The sequence below is a fragment of the Cavia porcellus genome, unplaced genomic scaffold (genome assembly GCF_034190915.1).
Source record: "Cavia porcellus strain 051 isolate PalLab524CR breed Dunkin Hartley unplaced genomic scaffold, mCavPor4.1 scaffold_2, whole genome shotgun sequence".
In the NCBI taxonomy this organism is placed as follows: Eukaryota; Metazoa; Chordata; class Mammalia; order Rodentia; family Caviidae; genus Cavia; species Cavia porcellus.
Window position 1 is genome coordinate 146,559,154 of NW_026947485.1, and position 26,117 is coordinate 146,585,270.

General features: G+C 36.7%; 1 protein-coding gene across 17 annotated transcripts in view; it reads right to left on the reverse strand.

Moving 5' to 3' along the window:
* The window catches only part of Pam (peptidylglycine alpha-amidating monooxygenase), a 226,333-nt gene that overhangs the window by 83,575 nt on the left and 116,641 nt on the right, over positions 1-26,117 (reverse strand). For all 17 annotated transcript variants that reach the window (XM_023562264.2, XM_063245522.1, XM_063245517.1 and 14 more), the window contains exons 5-7: positions 20,632-20,719; positions 10,139-10,224; positions 8,807-8,890 (exon numbers count right to left, since the gene is read on the reverse strand). In XM_023562264.2, the coding sequence (XP_023418032.2) occupies positions 8,807-8,890; positions 10,139-10,224; positions 20,632-20,719 (258 nt within the window). The remainder of the gene's footprint in view (positions 1-8,806; positions 8,891-10,138; positions 10,225-20,631; positions 20,720-26,117) is intronic.

Here is a 26,117-nt window from a genome sequence, read left to right on the forward strand (position 1 = left end):
AACATTTGTTGGCATTTTTGTTTCCTGAAGTAACAGAGGTATATGTTAGAACTGTACTTGCTCGTTATTGATGTCAGTATGATCTTTCCTGCTTTGGATAAGGGAATACTGAAAGAATATTTCCTCAATTTTTTGGGTCATCCAATCTTCACGGTGCACAAACACGTTAATGTGAATCATGGAATAATTTTACGACTAGTAAGTGCTTCTTAAAGGATCCAAAGGAAACCTATTATCATTTACTTCAATCTGGACACAAAACAAGATCTCAGTCTGACTTACAGAACTTGTCAATTTCCACTGGTATAAAGTTTCATAACATGGCCAATTTCAGGGCACCCACATGATGTCATTTAACACTGTGTTATGAAGAAACAAGCAGTCACACAACATTTTGTAGTATTTCTACAAAGACGTAAATCGTCCGAAGGGCATGGATAACAGTAAAACGTAAAACAGGATCATTGTTTTAGTGTTTATTGCCTTTTAAAAATGATGACTATATATAACAGTTAATTCACAAAAATACCTGAAGCTTACCCATTGGGTTTTGTAATCTCCATGAGCCAGCTCTAGCCTCTACTGCCTGTACCCTACCTTCGGTGCACCTGATATAGCAGTTCTAGTTTAAAACAGAGATTTTCATTTGCAGCAAGGGAAAATCTGGTATAATTCACACTCAGATTAGACTGTCAGAAATCTTGATCTAAACTGCATACTTCTGACATGATTCTGTTAAGATCTATCAATTTATTTTAAGCCCTTTATTGAAACAATAGCAGTTCCTTTGTGTTTAAATTAAAAATTGCAAAAATCTATCTAGTGCAGATAAAGATATGATGTTTGCTCATTCGCAATGAACTGCAAAGTTAAACAAATGTTTTGTCGGATGATTTGGTGGAATCAGTTAAGGATTGAATACTCTATAACCCCAAAATTCTACTTCTAAATATCTACCCTGCAGTAGCTACACATGGTTACCTAAAACATTTCTTCTTAATGTTAAAGTTTACTGTAGCATTGCTTAGAAGAGCAAAAAAACTCAGAATTTAAAACAACTTTAGTAGAGAGCAGTGTCCATTAAATTATAGCATATCCACATGAGTGAATACTAGGCAACCATTATAAGCAAGTGAAAAGTTTTACATTATTCTCAGAAATGTGTACAAGGCACATTGTTTAGTGGAAAATGGGTTGAGATCACAGTGACTGTGTTCTGATCAAAGTAGGAGAAAAACCCACAAATGATATATATGTCTGTGATTTCCACACATACAGAAATACTAAGATAAGCAGTTGGCAGACTCAAACAGTACAGACTTCAGGGTTGGGGTGCAGAGGTGTTAGGGGAGAAAGGACGGGATTGAAGAGGGGTTTACAGATCTGTTTCCTCAACAGTAGAAGTATTCTGAGTTTTTACTGTTTATCTGTACTTCCCAAAAGATCCAAAAACAAAGTTCCAGAGAGAAGACTCTTTTCATGGGGAAATGTGCAGATATGTTCAGATGCCTCCAATGTTTGTTAATCTTTTAACTAATAACTATTACTAAGTAAGTTTACTTGTCCTAATACTGGAAATGTTCATTTCTGAAATCTGCAATGCTCTGCAGGCCTTCCGTTTATTTTTTTTTTTTTATTAAGTTTGGCAGCAAAATCTACCCTAAACAGATGTGACACAATTTATATGGTTTCAAAATCCTTTTATTACCAATATTTGAACATTTTTTATAGCCATATTAGTGCATTCAATTAAGGATGGTGCCTGGATGCCTGAAGATGAATACATAATGTGTGCACTTACAGCACTGTCATAAGTTCTTAATTCCAAACCACATACAGCCCAAAATGTTTGGATAAAGGTTTGTGGTCCTCTATCCAAGGAACGCTAGAAAAAATCAGAGGTGGTATTTACAAGCGAAGAAAGGAGACTGGGCGGGTAGCATGAGAAATACCATCTTGGGAAAGAAGAGGGAAACTAAAGAAAGTGCTCCCATCCCGCGCTGGGCGTGAGGCTTGTGTTAGCAGGGTTACTGTCCCCAGAATGGAGAACCTGGAAACACTACACATCCTGCATGGTGTGCACTGCCTCCTATGTGGCAAAACAGCCAGTGTGAGACTAAGTGCCGTTTCTGGTTCCCTTTCAGGGTAAACCTTCAATAGCTTTCAGACATCCTAGCTCAGGATGAGGAAGAATTAATAACGACCCTTCTCTAACATTTACAATTTCAAGGGAGATTCTTAAATGTGGAGCATAATGCCAGATACCACTCTAGTCCACAGTTGTGTTCTGTAGAGGAGGGAGTAATGGTGCTGCCCGTTGGAAACCATGCAAGAGGAATCTGCTTGTGCAGACTTCGGGAAGAACGCAGAGGCAGCAGTGGGGAGTGATGCTCGACTCAGATTTCCACTAGCTTTGCAGTCAGGTTTGAAGGAATCAAGAGCACTCAAATGCTTCCACTGAAGTCAGGAGAGTCTGCTTCACACTGGAAGGCAAAAATTTTAAGTGCAGTTGCCCTGCCACTGATCTCTGCTCTGTCTTGTTCAAAACTGCATTAGTAAGGGATTTTTCCTGGACTCACAATTTCAAAGCTTTTTCCAATAGCTTTTTCCTGGCAGTAGTCTTGTAAGAGACAGAAATGTAGCTGGAATCTCAATGGAATTAGAATTCCTCTGAAGTCCTCTCTTTCCTTCCCGGGGTCACTATGTTATCACGCCTGTCTGCTTGCTTTACTACTTCAGTTGTGGCAAGATAGAAAACCTCTTGTGTGTGTAGGCAGGAATATGCCTGCACAGATATATACCCTATGTCCAGGAGCACCAATGTTTCTGGAACTAAACTATACAAAAAGCACACCTACTGGGATCAGAGCCAGGATGATCAAGCAGGAAATCAATTCTGAAGATCACCAAGTCCAGGCGTCAGTGTTCCTATGATTTTGTGCAAAAAGTTTCCCATTAGGGTTCCAAGCACCACACACACACACACACACACACCCCAAATGAAAATTAGCTATTTAGAGTCCTAGTTCAAAATATCATTATAGAACATGGAAAGAGGGTGCCTCTATAAAAAATCAATCTGGTAACCTAAAATATACTCTAAACTAGGTATGATCTTGCCTGATTTTCAGGGCTCTCACTATATTCACCTCATCCTGGTTCACACTATTAGAGTCAGTAATTATTTGTATTTATTCCCATTGAATAGGGAACTTCAGAAAGGTAGACTTTTATTCTTACTATTCAATACTTCATATAGTGCCTTGATTGAACAAAAGTGATTGAATTGCTACAGAAAATACAGAAAAGTTGGTAGAACAAGGCAGTAAGCCTAGGAAAATGTAGAAACCCTGTGTATTCTTAAAAGTTTTAAAGAAATCATATAGAATAAGAGTTAATATTCAGTGTGATATCCCAGAATAAAGAAGGAAAGGGGACAAGAGGAAGGAAGATTTTGAGCTAATATTTATATAAGTCATTGTTCTGCGTTAGGCTCAGTTTAAATGATCTGACACATATATCCAATTCAATTTCACAGGGCACAAAATATATTCTAGGAAAGGCTTCCATCTAAAATGTTTTAAACACATAATACATCAAGTACTAAAACATTAGTTTTCTGGAAAATATACTTATTGAAAATGATCATTCCCTAAAGGTCCTAACTAAAATATTATGACCTGATTTTACTAATATAACCCTAGAAATGTGGAAACTAAAATCCTTAGAGTTCATATCAACGAGAGCTGAAACTAATACTTCCAGGTTTGATTCATCTAATTTAGAATATAAATATTAAGCACCTACTCTGAGGGAAGTGACTATTTTGGCTACATTCCCAGGAACACGCAAAAATGTAGAAACTGCAGGTGCACCATGAGAGTGGTGACCAAAGTGTGGAAGCAAGGAATGTGTGTGCGTGTGCCCACCACCGGGTGTGAAGTGCTAATAATGTGTGCCAGTCTTCCTATATGCACAAGAGCTAAATATCAGTAACTGAATGATCCTGGAAATTCTGCCAACAGTAAAAGTACTGACTTTTACTGGGGATCTTGACCTCCATTTCGAAGACTATCCAATCCAGTTTCAGTTGGTGAATGCATGGAGTTTCTAATTTGAGAAATGAGTTACTGTTGGAGACTAGTAAGCCAAAGCCAGAAAGCAGAAATAAGAAGGCAGTGTTTTTTAAAATCCCCTGGGCCAAAACACGCAGAAAAATATTTAGCAACATTCTGTAAAATCCCAGGAGAATTTTGTCTTCAGACTAAGACTGCTGAAAAAAAATCTGTCTGAAAGAAACTATGTGGGAAGAGAACCAGGTGAAATTCTCAGTTCTCACTGTTCTAAATTCCTTAGGGTAGGGACTTGGTCTTTGCCCTTTACTAGGAATAGTAAAAACTACTGAGTAGAACAGGAAACATCACATAACTAGGAAACTTTACAGGCAATGTATCAGTCATGAACACAGTTCTTTGTCTAAACACAACAAGAAAGTACAGCATCCTTGAAAAGTAACTAATATTCTCTTTATAACACAGGCCACTATAAAAAAGGTACAGGGGAATTTAATCTGCTTACAGGAGCTATAATGACAACAGACAACACTTACTGATATTTACTAAATATCTTTAAATGAACCATGATTCCCCTACACACACACACACACACACACACACACACACACACACACACCCTTTTTAAAAATAGATTAGGAAGACAGAGAGAGGCTTAGAAACTGGATGACGGTAATTATAAAGAATTTCTGTTTCCAGTTTGCATGAAGTTTAGCAGTAGAAAATTGAAAGGTTCACCTTTAAGAAAATCATTCTAGTTTTCTCCAGCCCTCATCTCAGCTCCCTCAAACTACCTCCAGCTCCAACTACAAAGCTCAGAAAAGGATTGAAAGTCATTATAAAATGAAAACACAATGAGAACACTTGCTGGAGGAAGAACATTCTGAGAGCTTCCAGAATCAAGCCCTGTCAGGGGTCTGTGTGGCCCAGTTCCTTCTTTTCTTCCTGTGACTCTTCCCTCTGCATCTCCTACTCCAGTAAGGCTAATAACCACATTCTTTGCCTACAGCAGGCTGTTTCCCTCTCAGTTGAATGCACAAACTCTTTACCGTTGTCTGGAATTTGACTTCCCTCTGGTGCCTGCCTATCTGGGAGCTGATCATCTAAGGAAACTTGGCTCTGGTTTCATTCTTTAAGAACCTGTTCCCAGATCACATGCTTCTCCTTCTAGGTAGACCTGAGAACATCCACCTCACCTTGGCTGCTGCCTGGATATCTGGTATGCACACCTATTACTGGCTGTAAACACTGTGTTTGTGCTTATCACTCCTGTTACAATACAGCAAACTCTGGCAGGCAAAGAGATGTGTACACCCAGCACCAGAACAGACTCAGTGCTGAGTGTCATGGCATTGAGTAAAGCCAACTGTTTTCAACGATGTTTTTACAGCTCCACATTCTGTGCAAAAACAAACACAACAGAACAAACAGTCCCTGCAGCTCCACAGAACTCACAGTCAAGCTTTTCCTGCTGATAGAGAGCACAGTCTAAGGCAGACCCCACTGGCTGAAGGTTATACTCTGTCTGGTGCTCAGTCACACTGCACAAGTTTACGAGGGTTGCTGCATTATTCAAGGAAATCCCAACTTTCTCAATTCCCTAAAACCTTCCTGAGTGGAAAGACGTTTATTCCCTTAAGACAAACATTTCCCTACTTTTCTGTAGAACACAGTTATTTTCTTTCAGTGTTACTTGCTTCTGACTTACAATACATAGGCATAAAAATAACATCAGCAGCTCTTAAATTTTCAAGTTCAAATCTTCACTGACACTAGTACCAAAACCAGTGATATAAGTACGTGTGTGTGCTTGTGTGTGTAAATACACGTAAATTCTACATATATATGGCATGTGTATATTTAACCCATTCTTAATAATCAGAAGATATGATGTTATGTCTCACTTCCAGGTGTATCTGGAGATAAATACAAAATTACCAAGTGAAACCTGTTTAAAGTATAAGTTTCAGACTTCCATTAATTTTTTTATTGCCATGACAGTGTGAATGGAAATGATGTAAACTAACCGGCAGACATTAAAGGAGTTAACAAGGTGATTATATTTGTGGAATTTAAAAATGTAATACAAAGACAATGTTACAACATTTGCAAAGAAAAACATCATACAGTCCTGACTTTCTTGCTCAATAGCTGGTTCCATATTTTCCTTGTTTCTTATAATCTTAGAAAGTATTCAAGCATATATATATTTGGTATATATTTTATATAGAGGAAATATATATACAAGCATATATATGGTTCAATTGCTCATTATTTTGCAATTTGCATATTTAAACTATATTCTGTTAAAGGACATTTGTTAACCCTCCAGCTTTTTGTAAGTGTTAACAGTGCATAAACAACTGTGAGTAGGCAGCTTATTTTTAGGAAAAAACTCTTTATCATTGAGCCAGATATCAATATGTTAATGTGTAGGAAATGGTCACATACTGTCCAAAATATCAGAGTAATTTATAAATCTCCAAGCTACCAGATTCACCTAAATTCTTACAGTGCTGGGTCTTATGCAATATCCACCCACTCCCAATTTAATAAATGTAAAATTCTATTTCACTGTTTTAACGAAATGTGATTACTTTTTTATGTGCTTACTTATTATTCCAGGTCATGTACAGCTTAAGAGAAAAGATAGTACTTAATGATACAGAATGAATTACATGGGTCAAACTGTTTTCTTTATATTTTACCCATATTATATATAGTAAGGTCTATGGATTTTAATACTAGTAAACTTTCTACTTTATATATTATTTCTTTTAGGAAAACTGTTCTCAAAAAAGAGACAATGGAAAGTTACTAAATAAAATTTTGCATTTTTTGTAATAAAAACAACCATGTTTATATATTAAAATATCTGTACTTTACTGCTCTGAAACACAAATTACAAAAAAAAATTAGTTCATCAATCAGAAATCAAATTGCCTCAGCAATGTATTTTCTAAAATACTAGTATATAGCATCTATTTTCTCCAAGGTGTCAATACAACATCTACTAAGAATTTTACAAATCTACAAAAAATTAGGTTAAAAAGTGAAGCTCAGGGTTTTATACAGGGATGGTCTCTTGTCATTTTGAAAATATATTATAACTCGGTCACTACTTTGGAGCTCATCAGTCTTAGAATCTTACTGTTGCACTGATACCAATATTTGAGTTTTCAGAGCAGGTAATTTCTGTATGGTTCCTCAAATATAAATGTTAAGTTATTCCTTTGTTTTCCACAAAACCCTGTCTTAGCATTGCAGAGAGTTAGTGACTTAAGACAGGTTTCATTCCAAAAATGGAAACTTATTTGGGTATAAATCAAAATATACTTTTAATATGAAAATTTAGTTAGAAGTTAGGTTCTTAAGTTGGTCCATAAGAACGTGGTTAGCGGGTGATGTATCTGACCACAGCATTGGCTACAATTTATCAATCACATAGATTTATTGTTTTTAACAGTTGTCCACTGGAAGACTGCATTCATTGTCCTAGTGCAGAGGTTCCCTGGACCCTCCCAAGACCTGAGTTCTCTCGGGCAGGAACCCAAGGGGATTTTCAGAGGCACACACGACATCTCCTGGTCGACTTCCTCGACAGATGGAAACGCAATGTGTTTGGAGAAGGAATAGTAAAAGGTTTGCCAGCAGAAATATAATGCTAAATTAGAGAATTTGGGAGAGATTATGTAAGTCAGCAAGACACAGTAAAAAAGCCAACAAGCCATGGAGGAATCTGCCTCATATTTATTCATGAACAAATGAGTGTGGGTCCCAAATGTAGTTAGAATTTGGCTAAATGCAGTGAAGGAACAGCAAGCCCACTCTCAGCTGCCTTGGGAACAGTGCCCATTCTTGTTAAGAACGAGAAAGGGCATTTAAATGAAGTGAAAATCACAGGACTAGCGACAGTCTAGGAGGACTTAGCAGTGTGTGCTGGTAGGCAGGGTCTGGCGGCAGCAGGGACTTTGGGTGGGTTCCGACCTGGCAGGAGTGGCTCACACATGAGAGCCCCAGTGTCTGAGAACCTCCCTAGCACCGCAGCACCTGTGGACCCCGACGACTTGCTCCTAGTCACATAAATAGCTGTCATTCTCTTTCTGCGCTTTCCAGACCTGGTGCCTGGAATGCAAGGCCCTTCTGATAAGAGCAATCACAGGCAGATAAGACAACACAATGCAAAATAGAGAAGGTACAGTTGGACATGCTTGCCTGTGAGAAGGAACTTTTGAAATAAAAGTCATTCCTTCAATAGTTTCAACTTAAAGCAAACATCTGAGTGGGCAGAGGAAATGGGGAATTCTTCATTTTATTATGTGAGTAAGTGTACACTTATTTTATCTGGGGGAAGGGAGTTGCATGAGAGGAAAATTTTTCAGGTCATTTTTTTATTAGTAAATGTTTGCAGGCCATACTATTTCCATTCTTTGTGTGGAGTTGGTACGTGTGCATTACACATCTTAATTCTTTTTTCACCCCCGTACTTTCCTTTCCTTCTCCCTCCCTCATCTCTTGATCCTCTTTCCCTCTAAGAAAGATCTATCTTCCCTATTTCCTATTACATATCTTTTATTTAGCTCTTAAATTAATTATACTTTGGGTTTCTCATATAAGAAAAGAAAGCTTGTGTGTCTGATTTATTTCACTTAACATTATGGTCTCAAGATGCATCCATTTTTAAACAACACAGCAGTGAAAGTTATGCTCCAAACCAACATTTCCTGACTTACCTCTAAAAGCACTAATATCGCCATAATGCACCTGCAAAACAAAATATTTACTTCCAGTCTGTCCTCCAACTCTGAATCCGACACCTAAAAATTTACCAAAAAATATAAATTAATAACATAATACTATGTGTTACAGAAACAGAAACAAAGTATGTATTGAGCAAAATTTCTACTACCATCTGTCATTTCTCCTTAAAGCTCTATGGAACTCCACTTATAGATCCTTTTCGAAACCAGAGTAGCCACTTACTGATACTTTTAACAGGACAATTCATTCATTTTGAAATAATTGGAACAAAACAGAAGATAATTCTGTCTTTGTTGATCATTTAACAGACTACATAAGCCATTTTTTCATTTTGTTTTACATATGCTCATTCATTTTTATTTTCAGCCTGAACAGAGGAAATGGACCTCCTAGGAACATCGCAGGGGAATTATGTTTCTTCTTATGTGAAAACAGCTATGTACAAAAATGTCATCAAAGATACTCAGCTACCAACTAAATTCCTAAATTCAGCATGCCCATGAATGTTTGGAATCCAAAAGGTTTGTAATACATAATGAGTTTGCTAATGGGCTTTAAAAATATCTACAGAGAAAACACAGGCAGAGAAAAGTTTTATTCTACCTGCTCCAAAAATGTCAACTAATCCTTCACAGCCCTCCTGATTATACACTTGTTAGTAGTGGCTGCATAGCACACTAAGGAGAATCTGAAACTCATTTGGAGCAAGGCAAAATGGCTAGTGATCCTGGCATGAATCAGAGAGGCAAGAGATTGCAAGCCCATCCCCAAAGCAGGCAGACTCATTTTGCAAAAGAAGAACAGATTCCCTTTCGTATTATGAAACATGCAGGTAATAATGCAGAGTCTGGTAATTCACTCTCTTGCTGGAAACTATCAGCAGTTTAGACATGAAGTCAGCAGCCAGTTGAGGTTTGGCATCACATTAAATACCTAGGTTCCAGGACTATTAGCAAAAACAAAATCTCTGTTTGCTGAAACAGCAATTTATTTAATTCCTAGCTCTCTTGGCTCATGAAATGCTGCTGCTGTCAAGAGCCAGTGAGCCGTAGGCCAAAGGTGGCTGGAGGTATACTTGGTTATTTTGTAATTCAATCTATAAACTGTTAGGAGGGCAAACTACTTACCGAAGACAGACAGAGAAAATGTACCTCAATGAAACGTTTCAACACAAGTAGGCAATGCAAGTACTTTTGGCGTGCAACTGCACTACAAAACAGCCAACAACTGCTGGAAAGTACATTTTAAAAAGTACTTTGGAGAGATGCAGATTAACATCAGAATATCAAGAGACTCTGATGTACCTTTGGGGAGTCTGGTGGGGGGAGCGTTTCTGGCCCAGGCATACAGAATATTGGCTTTATCCTTACAGGTTCCTTCATCACAAAACCTGAAGGAAAAAGAAAAAGTCATCGCAATGAATATTTGAGTAGGGATATGCACCAATCGTTCTAAATTAGGGGAGGCACTTAAAATCAAAGTGCATTTATATATCATTATTTATTAGGAGCAGCCTAAAATCCCAATGAAATAATTTTTACATGAAAAAAGCACCTATAAAAGAAGAGGAGTTATTTTCAGTTTATTTGACCACTGCCTTGCTTGAAACAGTCCTGTGTGTTAGATGTATAATTTATCCTTTGCTATGTTCAGGTGTGGAATGTTGTCTATGCAGTCGGGTAGAAAAGAGACTACTGCAGTGGGAACCAGAACCAAATTAAAAGAAAACTCACGCATATTTCCCACCCTGGGATCAGTGTTGTTATCAAAAACATTTTTTTGTTCACAGAAACAAATAATACCTTCAGCAGGACAAGTGATACAAGCACACCCCACTTAAAGGACTCCTGATTTTGCATATATGTCTACAGATGTATGAACACATACTGTTTCATTTGTAAGTTGTTTCATTTTGTGCAAGTCACATAATCTTACTGAGCCTTAGTTTTCTCTTGTGTAAAGCACAGATAATTACACCTACTTCATAAATTATTCTGTAATTCAAATAAGATGTGAGTGAAAGCCACTTTATAGGGGCTGGGGATTTAGCTCAGCGGCATAAGCACCTGCCTTGCAAGCAGGCAGTCGTGAGTTCAATCCCCGGTACTGGTAAAAATGAAAAAGATAAAAAAAAAAAAAAAAAAAAAAAACCGAAAGCCACTTTATAAAACTCAAAACACTACACCAGAGTACAACATTATATAGTAACATATTCATGTTATCCAAAGATTCACTACTGAGGACAGTTGTATGGTGGTAAGAACATGTAGGCATCTGGAGGTCCATTCCTGTGATTTTTTAGTGCGTTTGGAAGCCCTTGAAGGGTTGATGTCTGTGGGAACACTTCTCTGAGAGTTATGGTGATGACATGTGGTGATGCATGTAAAGAATGCAGGATGGTCATTAGGACGTCTGGTAGATCAAATTTGATAAATGGTAAGTTATCTGACTCCAAATCACATGTGTTTTTGTAGTGCACTGTAGCTCTTAATTTTGTTCTGCTATAGAGTTGAATTTTCTTTGAACACTGTTAGAGTATATTTTCATGTCGCTTTTATATTGTTTATGTTTGAGAAAATTGGGATTAAATAAGGTTAGAGGCAGGAAACTAGGCAGATATGAAATGTTTGAAGATTATGCAGGATAAGGATAAATATCGCTACCTGGGCAGAAGCTGGTCCCTAAAAGAAAAAAAGTTCATTGCCCTTGACCTGGAAAAGTGAAGTAGAATGTTGTGGCTTCATAAATAGGTTTGAAACCAAGGCGGGAAATCTGAGAAACACTGAGGATGCAGATGTGAAGACCACTAGTAAGTTCCTTTATACTCATAGGCAGGGACTCCTGCCATGTGTCCTCCTTACAGACAGAAGAGGGCTAGTGAGACCTGTATTACCTGTCTGAATTAAGAGGTGAGGGACCTGGAACTGTGACGCATATCCCAATCAGGTTGGACTTAAATGTTTTCTCCTCCTATAAATCAGACTGTAAAAAGAGACTGTACAATGTGTAATGTAAAACACATCAACTAGTGGTTTCTTAGTGTTCACTGTCAAGTACAATATACTTATGATGAAGGATTATTACCATGTGGGAACTGTGCTTTGGAATGAGTGTCTGTGACATCTTCATGCCAAGTGTATTAAAAGGCTTACTGTGTTGGACAGTGTCCAAAAGCAAAGTTTTTTTTTTTTTTTTTTCCCTGAGCCTTATGCTATAATCATTCAAGAAATGAGATTGTCAGATGGGATGAACTTTGTATCTCACTGCTGTGAGCTACTAAAATTTAAAGATCTGGGTGGCAATTTTCATAGCTTTCAACCATGTTCATAAATACACAAATGCCTAACATCAATGTGATGACAGTCTTAGGTTAAACAAGATAACTGTTTCCTCTGATGTATAAGCTGATTTGCAGTGTATGACTAGAAGGAACCAGATTGAAAAATAACATAGAAAACTAGTAAATGTTTCTGAGTTATACACTTGATTATGTCATTTGATTGCTTGAAATTTTTCAAATGCTTCCCAAAATAACATTAAAATAAAATCCAAATATTATAATACAGAAGGCTTTTTATGAGCTGGGACTTCATTATTTCTCCAGACAAAGCTTTTCCCTTTGCCTAGAATGCCCCCAGTCTAGCTCTCTGCCTGAAAAAAATTGATTAAATTTCTCCAAGATTCAGTTCCAGTTTTTCTCCTCAAGGAAATGTTCTCTGGTCGTCCCATTCCAGCCAACCTCAGTCTTTCTAGTTGTAGTACTTGTCCTAAGTATCAGCTTAGCTATCTGTGTCTCCAGCCAGTCTGTGAGTAGCCTGAGATTTGGATCAGGCCTTCCATCCTGTATTACTGGCACCTGCAGCCTTGCCTAGCATGCATTAAACATTCAGTAAATATGTGGGGATGTTCGCTTCTGTGTCAGTAAATATGTGGGGATGTTCGCTTCTGTGTCAGTTTTACACTTTCCATATACAGCTTCTTAATGGAATTAACTGAAATTGTACTTTACTGACATGCATAAAGAAAGAATTTTTTTAAAAAATTCAGATTAACGGCTTTGAAGCATAACTGTAAGTATATTTGAGTTAATATTTGCCTGGTATTTTATACAAACCAGATTATATTTATCCTCATCAAAACACTGCAAAAGAATTATACTTGAAACCTCAATAAGGTCACAGAATTTAAGTAAATTTACAAGTCACAAAGCCAAATTGCAATACATAGCTCTGGTTATCACAATCTCTTCTATCTCAACACGTTATTGATTTATGGGCAGAAAATATTACATGAAGATACTTTTTGGTTGGTAACATTTCTGAACTAAATTTCAATTTGTGCATACAGTTCTAAAATCAAATTTTGGATGTGATAAAATGTTCTGATGTATTTACAGAGACAATGATTTTTATCCTTTTATTCATTCCGATAAAACAAGAGCTTCAAAACCAAACTTTGTCTTTATTTTAAAAACTGTTACATGGTTTTTGAGGAAAATATCAAACTCCCAATGGAGTTAATAATGACTCAGCAGAGGATACGGAGATATTGAAAACAATTCTAAAACGTAATGGGTGGCAGAATAAGTGAAAAGGGGAAACCCAAGGCTAACAGAAATCGATTCCTTAACAGATAACACAACTTAGATAAAACTCCGCGCCACTTTGTCTTTTCATTTCCATTTTACATTTTAAATGAAAATGGCACCACATTGTCCCACCAAAAAATGAAAAGCAGGAGAAAGACAGTATTGCGTATTTTGGCACTCCAGAGAGGGTTCTACGGAAACAGAGGCGTACTGTTCTCGTTAGGAAGAAGTCTCAAGGCCTTGATCAATGCTTGTTGTAATTTCAGGCCTCACCAATCAGGTTTCTTATTCTTACCATTCTATCAGTTTTTGCTAAAGTTTCTCCTGAGTAAGCTAATTAAATTGTGAAAAGATTCACATAACTTCCTTGGAATTTCTCAGTATTCACAGTAAGCATGACAAGAATCAATATTCACAAATAAGACAATTCTAGATTCTTGGATCTTTCCTACAGAAGCCTTTTCACATCTAATCCACAGGGAAACCATATGGATGGCATAAATACTTTCTGACTGTGCCAAGCACTGAAAAGTGCTAGCCTGTCATCTTAAATTATCCAAATAAACCATGACTGACTGTTAAAGTACTCTGCTTGTATCTGTTAAAAGCTATTTAAAACCCAAGGTTATTCAGGGAGGATCAGAACTGGTAACTCAGTGGTTCTGTTGCTTAAATAGACAACTAAAATTGTTGGGCCCTTTCGCAGGTGGAGTGGACAAAATTGCACTCGGTATGAGTCAGGGATTTGAATACCATTATAGGCTCTATAAAGCTGTAGAATGCTTTTCCAAATTCAGATAACCCCACATCAATGAAATGAACAACACTGAACATCAGCGCAATGGGTATGGATTAACATAGCAATTAGAGGGATAGTTAATTAGAAATCTAAATGAGGATGGTGATTAAGAAGTACCAGCCTGATAAACAGCACCACAGGAACTACTCCCTGAACTTCTTCACCCCAGAAAAGCAACAAAATCCCTAAGAGCAGAGAGTGTAAAGTACAAATCCTCAGTGCTTGGCACATAATGGATGGCTAATACTTTATTTATAATTGAGTAAGGATAATAGTTACCACTTTTATGTGCTGGGCACAACACCAAACATTGTATCACCTTGCTTACTTTGCATCATGGCCCATTAAGACAAGATTAGTAGCCCAATTTTATAGGTGCCCAATTTTATAGGTGAGGAAATAGTCCAATTTAGGTTAAGTCATTCAACTGCAACTACCAAAAGTAAAGCTGAGATTTGAACCCAACATGCTCTGGTTTCCATGTTTTAGTTTTATGCTAAATACAACACTACTGGAGTACTGCTATTTTGCCTAACACAAGTGATGGACCTGTGAAGAAATTTAATAATATCCAAAATTAGGTAGCGTTTGATTCTCCTGAAACTGTCAAAACAATTACAACCATAACATCTTACTTTATTAAAGTTGACACTTTAATACTGAAACTTGGAAAGCTGCTAAGGAGCTCCTCTCAAAACCTCTAATCCAAACACGGAAGAATTATTAGCTAAGAAATATAATCATTGGCGACTAGAAGTTAGAATCAGATATCAACTGTATTTTAATGACTTGATCCATTATGCTATCCCAATATGATATATAATACAGTTCTGCTACAATTTACAGGCAAAACAGCAAATGAATATGACTAAGTTTTACCTAGCAGAAATTTATGTCTAAACTTCACTACTGTACTTAAAGATGTATTCTATAATGCTTAAAACAAAGGACAGTGTAGATTTTTAAAAGTGCATCCTGAGGAGATGCGGTATGTGTCTAACTTGAAATTTCCTATGGCAGAAGAAACAAAAGAGAAGAGTGCAGAAGACATTCTGTGATTCTTGCTATCGTGTACAGATGACAGATAACTGGATATGGAAAAAGCACATATGCAAATACCAACCTCAACCAGAGAAACATTATCATCAGGAGAGAGATAACAATGCTACAGCCTTATCTGGAACATATCATTAAAAAAGGTCTCTTAAATGCGTAACCATGCAGGGTGTCTCACATACAGGCCTCTCAATATATAGTTACATGCTTTAGCTACTTTCCTCCTTCCCTTCATCAGCATCTGTAACCCTGTGGAGATAGTGGCATTTAAAAAGACACAGCAGGTGGCTAATAAATAGAAGCAGTTGAAAGGGATTCAAGCTAAAGCTTCCTAGATGGCAAAGCACTGCTGCTTTAGCCTGAGACCCATTCCAAGTTAGAACAGCTGGAAATAGCCTCATTTAACCAGCTGGGACTCTGCTTTTCAGAAAACATCAAACAACCTGTAGAGGCCATCTCTGATTTATAAAGATTAGTTGGTTACAAGTCTCATCAGAAATAGGTTTAAAATCAAATATTAATTACAAGACTAAAAATAATTTTAGATGTATTTTAGATGCATAGAAAAACCACATCAAAGTAAAGGCTGGACACATAAAATGTCCAGCCACTTTAATTATACATTGTATGTGTGTGTGTTTTTTAAGTTTACCTCACTGACTTTTTGTCTTCATAATGTTCATTCTTTTATTTTAACTGATACCACAAAAAAAGAATATTAATGGGTACCACGTAATGTTCAATCCATAATATATTGCACAATGTTTAAATTGGGTTATACATACCTATGTCCTTGATCATTTATTATTTGTTTGTGGTGAAAGTATTCAAAACTCCTTGCTTTTGGGAACACACAGTACTGTACAAATTGTTATCTATGGATACCCACCTTATACCCCAAATCACACTTTATTTTGGACAAAAAATTCGGCAATTTGCCACCATACTTTGCTTTAATCCCTATACTTTGAGCTCAGCAGAAAAAAATATGCAGAAGATAACACACATTTAAAAAAAGAAAGCACCTGAAAACTACCCTAAATGTCCAAGCCAATTTATAGAAACAAAAACCATAATTTTCAAAGATCAAAACTCTCAATAGCTAACCACTTATCACTTAAAAAATGTTAGAGTAAAGATAAAATATTCATAGAATAGACAGATACGGTATCTGAAAAAAATTCCAAGATCTCCAAAAAATTCACTACTTTTTAGTGGAGATTCTTCAATATAAGTTACCTAGTTTTCAGTACCCTCATATCCTTACCTTCCCTAAAAAGCCCCAAAGAAAGTTCAGGCATGATACAGCATAGAACACTTGTTGGACTTGATCTTCAGGCCACCAAAAAAAAAAAAAAATCATCTACTCACTTAGGATTCATATTTAGCCAACAAATGTGAAGGACTCAAATTTTCTATGCTTTGCATTGTCTGCAAGCACAAATAAAGTCCAACAAATCATGTTGTTGCTATACTTGCTCTAATCTTGGTGCTATTACTCTCTGTTGGTCCCTAGATGTGGTTAATTGTTTTCTTAAAATGCTTGAGAAGGAAGTTACTAGGGTTACATGTGACGGGTACCATTGCCTTCTTTACATGGGTCAGCAGAGCCGCTGCTTTTCCATCACATGGTTCTTACTTGCATCCTCCAGAGGTACATTAATTTGCAATTGAGCATCAGCCCCACGCTAACTATAAAGGGACCACCCTACAGTATATTAAAAGTTTCACATCAATGTATGCAATTTACATGCACATGCATATAATTAACTAGACACATTACCAGTGTGAGCTGCTAATTTGGAAAGAGACACAAAAGACTGGAATGTGTATTGAGAAAAAAAAAAACCCTGTAAAATTAAAATGACTGCATAATGAAAACTGCTTCATGCTGTGTCTACTATTTTCACGTAAACTTAATATAACTGTAAATATATTTTAATGAACAGTAGAAAGAGGCAATTACAAAGAGCACCAGAGGGCAGCCCAACAGTGAAACATCATCAGTATAGCTCTTTGCCTTCATATTAAAAGTGCTGCCTGAAGACAGAGGATGAATTATAATTTCATAATTTCAGGGGAAAAATGTTTTCTAAATTAAAGACACATACCTACTTGCCAACCTGCTGGCAATGAAAATAGAACACTCAAATGAAATAGGGGAAATCCGAACTAACACAGAAAAGATAGAAAATTCCAGCTTGACATTTTGGTGTTAAAATATCTTACTAGCTTTTTCTTCATTTGTTAAAACAGCCTGGCACTCCTTCAAGATTTCCCCAGAGTGTAAATGAGTTCTATTCTTAAGCATCAAAAAGCATTCTACATATCTTGTTCCAAAACATATGTGAAAATTCGAGTCTTCATTCAAATGCACTCTGTATCTTGGGTCAAGTGAAGAACAGATTTGCAACTATAAAATGAATGTGACAAATTCTATGACCCAAAAATTTCAGAAAAAGAGTGCAAGACTTTTGACCCTGATGCATTTTTGTTATTAGTGCCATAATTCATGTGGGAGGAAGGAAGCTAAACTGTTGGAAAGCATCTCCTGAGTGTCTCGAGGGTTGAACCTGTGAGTCACTGAGGGCAGAGGGTCAAGGATGTTTTGTGAAGCAATCTGGAAGTTCAGCCCATAAAATACTCTGTGAGCTTTAATTCTTCAAGAGAGGCATGGATTTTGCACAGCACTGGAGGATAAATACTCTACAGCATCAGAGGATCTTTAAATGGAGTAGGGCTAGATTGTAAAGCCATGGTTGCCACTACAGTTTACCTAACGCATGTGTCCTAGTTTGCATATTGAATGATCCTACACCTACTTTTGGAAGTTCAGTGAAGTTGTCAGTTAAGAAGATGAATAACAACATCAATTACTGTCCTTGCTTTATGGTTTTAAGGTTAGTTATTACAAATTTATAAATTAAATAGGAATATGGGTCACCAGGTAGGTATGTTAAATTCCATTTAAAATGGGTGTAAAGTAACTAAGAATTCTAATTACTCAATGATGCAACTAACTGGCAAAACCCAGATTATCACTCCTTTGGGATATGTAAACTACTATACACATCTTTAAGTACTAGATACAATACCTATCAAACTGACTCAGCATTCGTATGCGTTATATATTCACAACATTATGGAATTTTCAAGCAGAGAGAGATTTTGCAAATGACCAAGTATAAATAATTCATTAAAAGGTAAAAACTAACTCCAGTCCATCTGAGGTAACGATCTATCCAAGGAATAGATCCAGTTAGATCACTGTGTTTTCATCCTTCTATGTTGCCTTTCACATAATAATTTTAGAAAAAATAATATTTATGTTAGTAATTGCTTCATCATTTCTGTTTTCATTTACATATTCATTTTCTTTGATCTTGTTTTTCCCCAACTCAGGAGTACTTTGGTCAACATATTTTATAGATGTAATTTTAAAATAGTACACTTAAGAATACTAATAAATTTTTTTTTTTTTAACTTTTTATCGGTACCCGGGATTGAACTCACAACCGCCTGCTTGCAAGGCAGGTGCTTATGCCGCTGAGCTAAATCCCCAGCCTGAGAATACTAATAAATATTTTTAAAGGGCCAAAGTGAGTGATATGTTTGCTTGGGCATTTTGAGACCATGAGAACAGTGAACTAGGTGTCAATCATTTTATATAATTTCTCTTAGCAATTAGATCTGTAATAGCATTTAAGTGCTACTATATTTTCTCACTCATTGCCTGCAACTGAAGTGAAGCTAAAGCAGATAAAAAGCTTCCATCTCTTTTATTTCTGACACATCTAATCCAAAAGTAAATATTGTTAATTTTAAAAGAAATATTTTTAAAGCATAAAAACCAAAGAATGAGATTTTCTGAATGAGATTCACAAAAGCCTGCTACAGAATAATCTTTTAATCCTACAATTCTATTTATGAAAATTTACCAAAGAGGAAAAACTGGAATGTTGATACCCCAGGGTATTAACTGTAATTCTGCTGACTCTATTTTTGTATAAACCTAGTCATGTGAGTTTGGTTCCTATATGATATGCCCTATTCATCAAATAACTTAAGCCTATTAACAAATGCTTTGATGGTACTTGGTCCATGGAGAGTTCCATTAATTGCGCTGTGCTTTTAACAGTTCCAACTACACAGTACAATTGTTTATTATAAAAATGGCTAGAAAGCAAATGGTGCTGCTTGCCTCCCATCAGACTAATGAATATTAGGATGCACAGAGAAAGGTCTATCAGTCTATATGATTATGTAGAGACAGCGCATCAAAACAGGTCCCTTCTCAGAGCAAAGAAAAGCACTCCAGTCATCCTAGACTGTAAAATATGTAACAGTGATTCTTAGTATCAACAAAAAATAAAGTTCAAAATGCATAGCTATTTTCAGAGTCCACTGATTTTCAAGAATCCCAAAAGACAAAATGAAAAGGAAGATTTCAAGCTACAATTATGGTGTAAACTTCTACAGGTAAAAACCACACTTATTCAAGAACCTCTCATAGCATCTACTACCCTTCTGGCCTGCAAGGCACTTCATAGAGGTCTACTGACTGTTCATGATATGATATTAATAATGCTCACCGGGACTACGAGAAAAGAAAGGGATTAGAGAGAGAAGAGAGGAGGGGGAAGGGGGACACGGGTATGAAAATGAGCAGAGTATGTTACATGTATGATGAATATACTCATACAAAGCCCACTATTCTATATAATGAGATGCACAGAAAGAAGAGACTAATCGTTAATAGTTACTTGAATGAATGAGAGGAGATATGGTAAAAAGTGGAAATAATTCTGCATTTGAAATTGGACATTTGGGTTTAATTCTGCTCTGCATCAACCAGTTGTGTTACTTTGAGCAAGTTACTAAGCCTCTCCGAGGTTCAGACTTCTTGTCTGTTTTAGCAGGGATGGTAACATCTGCTTTGAAGAGGCAGAGGCATAAGGATAGAATGAAATGGTTTATCGAGATCATCTAGGCCAGTGTCGGAGTCAGAAGTGTGCTCACACTGTTCTCCTTGCACACAATCACGAACCTTAAAAATATCAAGCCAGAGTATCAATAGTCTAACTTCCTAGCTTTCACTGCATGTCTGCATCTGGTCACACTATGCACAACAAAGACATATTCATTAAGTCAGTGATCAAGACTGAAATATATGTTCCACAGCAGACTAACTGTCATAAACAACGATGACGCAGGCTGCCAATGGACAATGACAATGCCTTTTGGGGAAGAAAAACATACCATTTACTAATTAATTTAAAATTGTAAAATACTTGGCACTATTAAACACCACACATTTTCAGCACCTTTGTGTACTATGATTCCATCATGCTTACCAGTCATTTCCAGTGGATGAAGGCATATTGCATCCAAACAGTAACATATGATGGACAGTATCCATGCTGGCACGAGGTTTGAAGTCAACTGTTATGAGAAAATGATACATGAAAGTGAATACAAGTTACACATTTGTGCATAAATGTCACAACAGACTGTATGTTTGAACACTGTGAATTCTTGTATAACAAGCAGGTATTTCCCTTTCAAGTGGATATTCAGGTCCAAGTGTGTTTCAGTATTCTAATGATAGAATGCTCTCAATGTATAAATTATCTTATTCCTTAAGATGAACATGACTCAGTAATTTGATTTAGTAGGGTAGTAAACTATTATATAGTAAAAGAGAAAATAATTAACAAGCTGCATGTCACACACATGTGCTCACACACATACCTATATACACATTTTTAAAGTGGTGAGAGGACTTTGTGTGTATAAGATGAATTCACAATTTGTTTCATTCCAGATTTCAGAGGAGGGCTGAGTACCATAAGGCACTGCAGAACAGTATAGCCAAACAGAAGTCACCACGAGTAGTCAAAACATAAGCAAAAGGATTCATACAAATTTATGACCTTAAAACAACAACAGTAGTTACTGAGAGACACATGGAAGTGGCTTGCCAACAAAAACATAAATAGAAAATGTATCTTCACTAGAATCCCGAAGATACGTTAGTATGTCACAGAAGAGCTTACTACATGTCTTCCAGGGTACTGAAAGCTATGTGTGGTGTTTCTCTTTCCCCCCAATGACAGTGATTGGAAGACACTAAACTAAGCAAAAACCCTAGAAATAAAACACATAAAACAGTTTATAAAAGTTATAGAGTATTATCTGAGGGCAGTATTGAAACTGCACTCCGTTTCCTGGTAAGGCTTTAAGCTCACTCACTTTTCTTCTCATTCAGAACGCTCCCCAGTATGTGGTACAAGTTTCTGGGGCACCTTTACATATAAAAATGCTAAACACCCTAAAATAAGATTTCTTAACCTGCATGTTGTATGCAAAATTGAATCTCTTAGTTCTTTTGGTCTGCCTCCTTGACAAAATTAATAAAGCATCATTTGTTCCTGATATGGTATGGGACATGAGTATTCACTAGTGAAAATACTTCTACATCAAACCACAGCACCATGACTTGCAAAGCCTGGTGGAAGGAAGGGACCTTGCTATGTGCCACCCTGACTGGCAACTTTCACAGAAAATGAAAGTCTTTTCAGGAGGTCCCCTGAAAAATAAGAACTTAATGTCTAAAACCCAAGTCTGAAGGTTTTCATATCATCACTTAAAAAACAAAAAGAGAAGAGAGCTGCAAAATGGTCTTAATATAATCTGAGACTCTGTGTGTGTGCTTGCATGCGTGTGTGTGTGTGTGTGTATGTGTGTGTGTGTTATCACCAAAAAATAGTAATAGAAAGTAGAAGACCAAAGATGCATTGAAAGTAAAAAATCAATTGGAAGCTGCAAGAGTTCACAGTTCCTGGGAAGTCAGAGTGCTACGAGGTCTAAATATGTTGGCAAGAGAGAGGAGAGAAGAGCACCCACCCCACAGAACTCTCCTGACTGCTCAGGACTTCCTCCTCCTTACAGAATCCTCCAGGAACCCTTTCTGGCAGAAAGATGATAAAAAGGTCCTAAGATACAAATACATGATACTTATCTGTCTTTTTGTAGCTTATGCTTATTTTGATACGAGATGTAACTGGTAATCTTATACTCCTTTTTATCAAATTGCTTGTTTTCACCTTATGGATATCTATAAATTTTTTGGTTGACTCTATCCTCTTCTCATTCTTTCTCTTTTTAAAAACATTTCTCTGTGGCTCCATGGGGACAATGGAGTCAAACAAGAGACTGACTTCTCTGCTTTTTCATTACCTGTGTCGATGACTACTGGATTTACAGATTTCCTACTATTGAATGCTTCTCGGAATTTTGGAAAGAAACAAACATGGCCAATTGAAGTTTCAAGCATCGGCTAAAAACTCAGGTAGAAATATCCTGTTGGTTATTACTTGGTTATTGTTCAAAAAGAGGTCAGAGAATTATCTATTTGGGAATCACTCAAAGATTAAACACAAAAGCTGTGAGGAGGGACAAAGGCAAAGGAGATGAAAGTGGGAACCACAGGGAAAGCTCAGGGCAGAACAACAGGAAGGCTCGGAGCTCTCAGGATCTGTCCAGGAAATACCAGAAGTGTCTTTATATGAATGCTGTGTGTGTGTGTGTTTTATCACCAAAGAATAGTTGGTGATTTTTGTGTGTGTACACTGTTGTAAAGCAAAGCAAAAACTTTTTTGAAAAGAGTGAGCCATGAGTAATTTTATAAAATGAAATGTTCATCAGCAGAAGATCCAGATAAGTGCTTAACTTCCATTTCTAAAATGAAAAGTGGTTGTAAAAGAAAATTTGTAAAAAGAAAATTCTTTGTTCTCACCGATTCATACATCCCTTCAAAAACTGAAGGTTCAATTTAAATGCAAAGTGATTAGCACAAAGTGAAAACCAACTAACTACCTTTTACACACCCTGAAGAAAAAGCACAATATCTGAGTATTTATATAATTATAGCTCAAAGTACAATTCATTACAAGATGGAAAGAAAACTACTTTCGGCAAAAAAAAAGTCATAGAAAAATTTAAATCTGAAACAAAGAGTAGATGCCTTAAAATAATGCACTGTTTGAATGATTTTTATCAAAGAGCCCAGTGCCAGGGCAGGAAGGGGTCAAAGTGGGAGATGATTCGTCTGACGGGTTCATGTTGTAGATTTGCTCCATTCCTACTTAATATAGGAAAAATATTAAAACCCACTCCTTGTAAGAATAAGGTTCACTGGCCACAAGGTACACACAGGACTTCCTGGGAGGTTCTAACAAAAGACAAAACACAAAATGAAATTGCATCTTAAAATAAATTCCTCCTTCTCTCTCCCATCAGACACCACAGAAATAATGGGTCCAAGGGGAAGAGATCTAGAGGATAATAATGAAAACTACTTTATTTAAGTGTGCAATTCTGACAGGTAGAATAAACAAAGGAGCCTTGGGACAGTGACAAATAGCTCAAAGCGCAGGCTTGTGAGAATGCAAGGAAATACTACATCTGATAAGACTGAGAGTGCCACCAACGCTTCCAAGTCAGTACGAAGATGAGGAATGCTTAATGCTACTCCAGTCTCAGTGGCTATCAATCGATCAGATCACCTGTTGTAAAAGACTGGGGGAAATTTCATAGGTACATCCTGGGAACTAAATACAGTACCTTTGTGGGACTAAAATTCTACAAAGAGCAAGACTCACTAATTCAAGACAGTATGGTGACACTGAAAGTGCACAGGATGGAGAATTTCTCAAAGGACAACACCACTGGAAATGAAAAATTTCAAAGTATGTGCATGAGCAATATACTGAGCAGAGAGATAAGTGCATCTGTTTTCTGGAGTTCTAAGCAGAATTTTCTCAAATGATGATGTTGGTTGGGATTTATGGCTTCTTGTGGGTAACATCACACTATAATCAAGGCCATAAAAGTCTCTAACAAGGTGACCTAGGTAAGAATTTCATTTAGCACTTGGATTTCTTTCCATTTTTCCTTTCCAAGTGGATACCCAGGTTAAATTTCCATATATCTGCCAAACTGAGGTCACAGAAAGATTGTGAATATGCACATAACCAAGGAGATGAGCCAGTGATTTTGCAGCTATCTATCAGTATGTACTTATAGCCACTCCCAAATTACCACTGGAATGGCTGGAACACAGTTAGCTAACAATATGTATTAGAGGAATATTACTGTAGACCATAGACAATAAACCTGTTGAGTACAAAAGAACTGACTCAAAAATGCAAGTTTGACTGTCCACAAAATTCTCATTCTAGAAATGTGTGTGTGTGTGTGTATGTGTATGAATGATATCTTGTGGGTAATATCACACTGTAAGCATTTATATAAATAAATATATATATGATAATCATAATTTTCCCTCCAATGGAATCATACGGTATAGAATAAATGACTTATTTTGTATAATGTGAGTATTTTTGCACACTGTTAAACAGGTATTTTTTCCACAATACTTTTCACCTTGGGCTAGTCATTAGGATTTACTACGGAATTTGTTAAAAACAATGTACTCAGGGTCAATCCTAGATCAAGCCTCATCCTCTGTGAGATGCTAAATCAGCACCTCAATTAAATCTTCAGTGATCATTGAAAGGTAAGTAAATCTCTTAAACATGTCACATGTTAATCACAGGTGATAACAGTAAACAGTTTTAGTCAATGAGTGCATCCCATTGTGGATACACTAGGTTAACTAATCTTAGTTAAAATGGGATTGCATTTTTCTTTTCTTGGATTTTTTCCTTTCTTCCTTCCTTTTTCTTTCTTTTTTTGTAATAGGAATTAAAATCATGACCTTGCACTGGCCAGGCAGCCACTGTGCTGCTGAGCTATTTCATGGGCCCTGTATTTCTCCTTTAAAAGTCGTGGACAAACAACAACAAAAAAAGTTTCTTTGCATACATACTTATAAAGAGTTTCTGGAAATAAAATTAGGTGGTATTTTGGAATTACTGAATGGAACTGCTGGGACTCCGCATTACATCATGTAACTTTAGTTGTGTGACCTAAAATCCATTAGGGGCTAAAGTCTGAAGCAGTTCTACAAATGGACATTTTAGTCAGAAGGGGGCCTATGGTGAGAAATGGGCCCGATGTTGGTAAGAAAGAGTCAGTATCCTAATACTCCAGTGCTTCTAAAGCACATTTGATAGAATTGGAGAGATGAAAGGTTTAAGGAACAATAATATAAAATGGATATCATGATTTTTTTAAAGTTACAGGACCCAAACCCTTAATACTGCTCCCTTAAACATTTCTGTATTTCTAAAATAAAGATTATGCTTCAAAAACTGAATTGGAAAAGAGGCACTGACGATAGCAATGTTCTAAACTGTAATTTAAGTGTAAGATTTGATCAACTGTAATGCTGGGAATCACGCAGTGAGGCCAAAAGGGTGCAGTTAAGTGTACACTTCATAGTGTTAGAATCCATGTGCCAGCATGTTGAGAACCAGCAGCAACAGTCTTCTGCAAGCTTCCCCCACGGTATGAAGGAATTTGACAGTGCAAGGAAGACCTTTTCACTAAACATTTTCAGTCAGCACGCTCACTAGAGAAACTGTCATTAACTCTTGGTAGCATGGACAATGATATACAATTCATGAAGAACTTTTAACATCGTTTATGAGGACTTTCTGCTGCTGCTGCCAAATAAGCCAAGAAATCAGACACCTTAGTAGCCTATATATTGACTGTAAATTTAGATGAAGTGATCCTTGTGTCTGAGTAAAGGAATTTCAATACAAAGAACTAAATTTCTACATGATAGGCTGTTTAAAACTGAACTTTATGGTATGTTCCAGAACTGACTAAAGAATCAATAAATAGACATTACTAGTCAAGCTATGCAAGA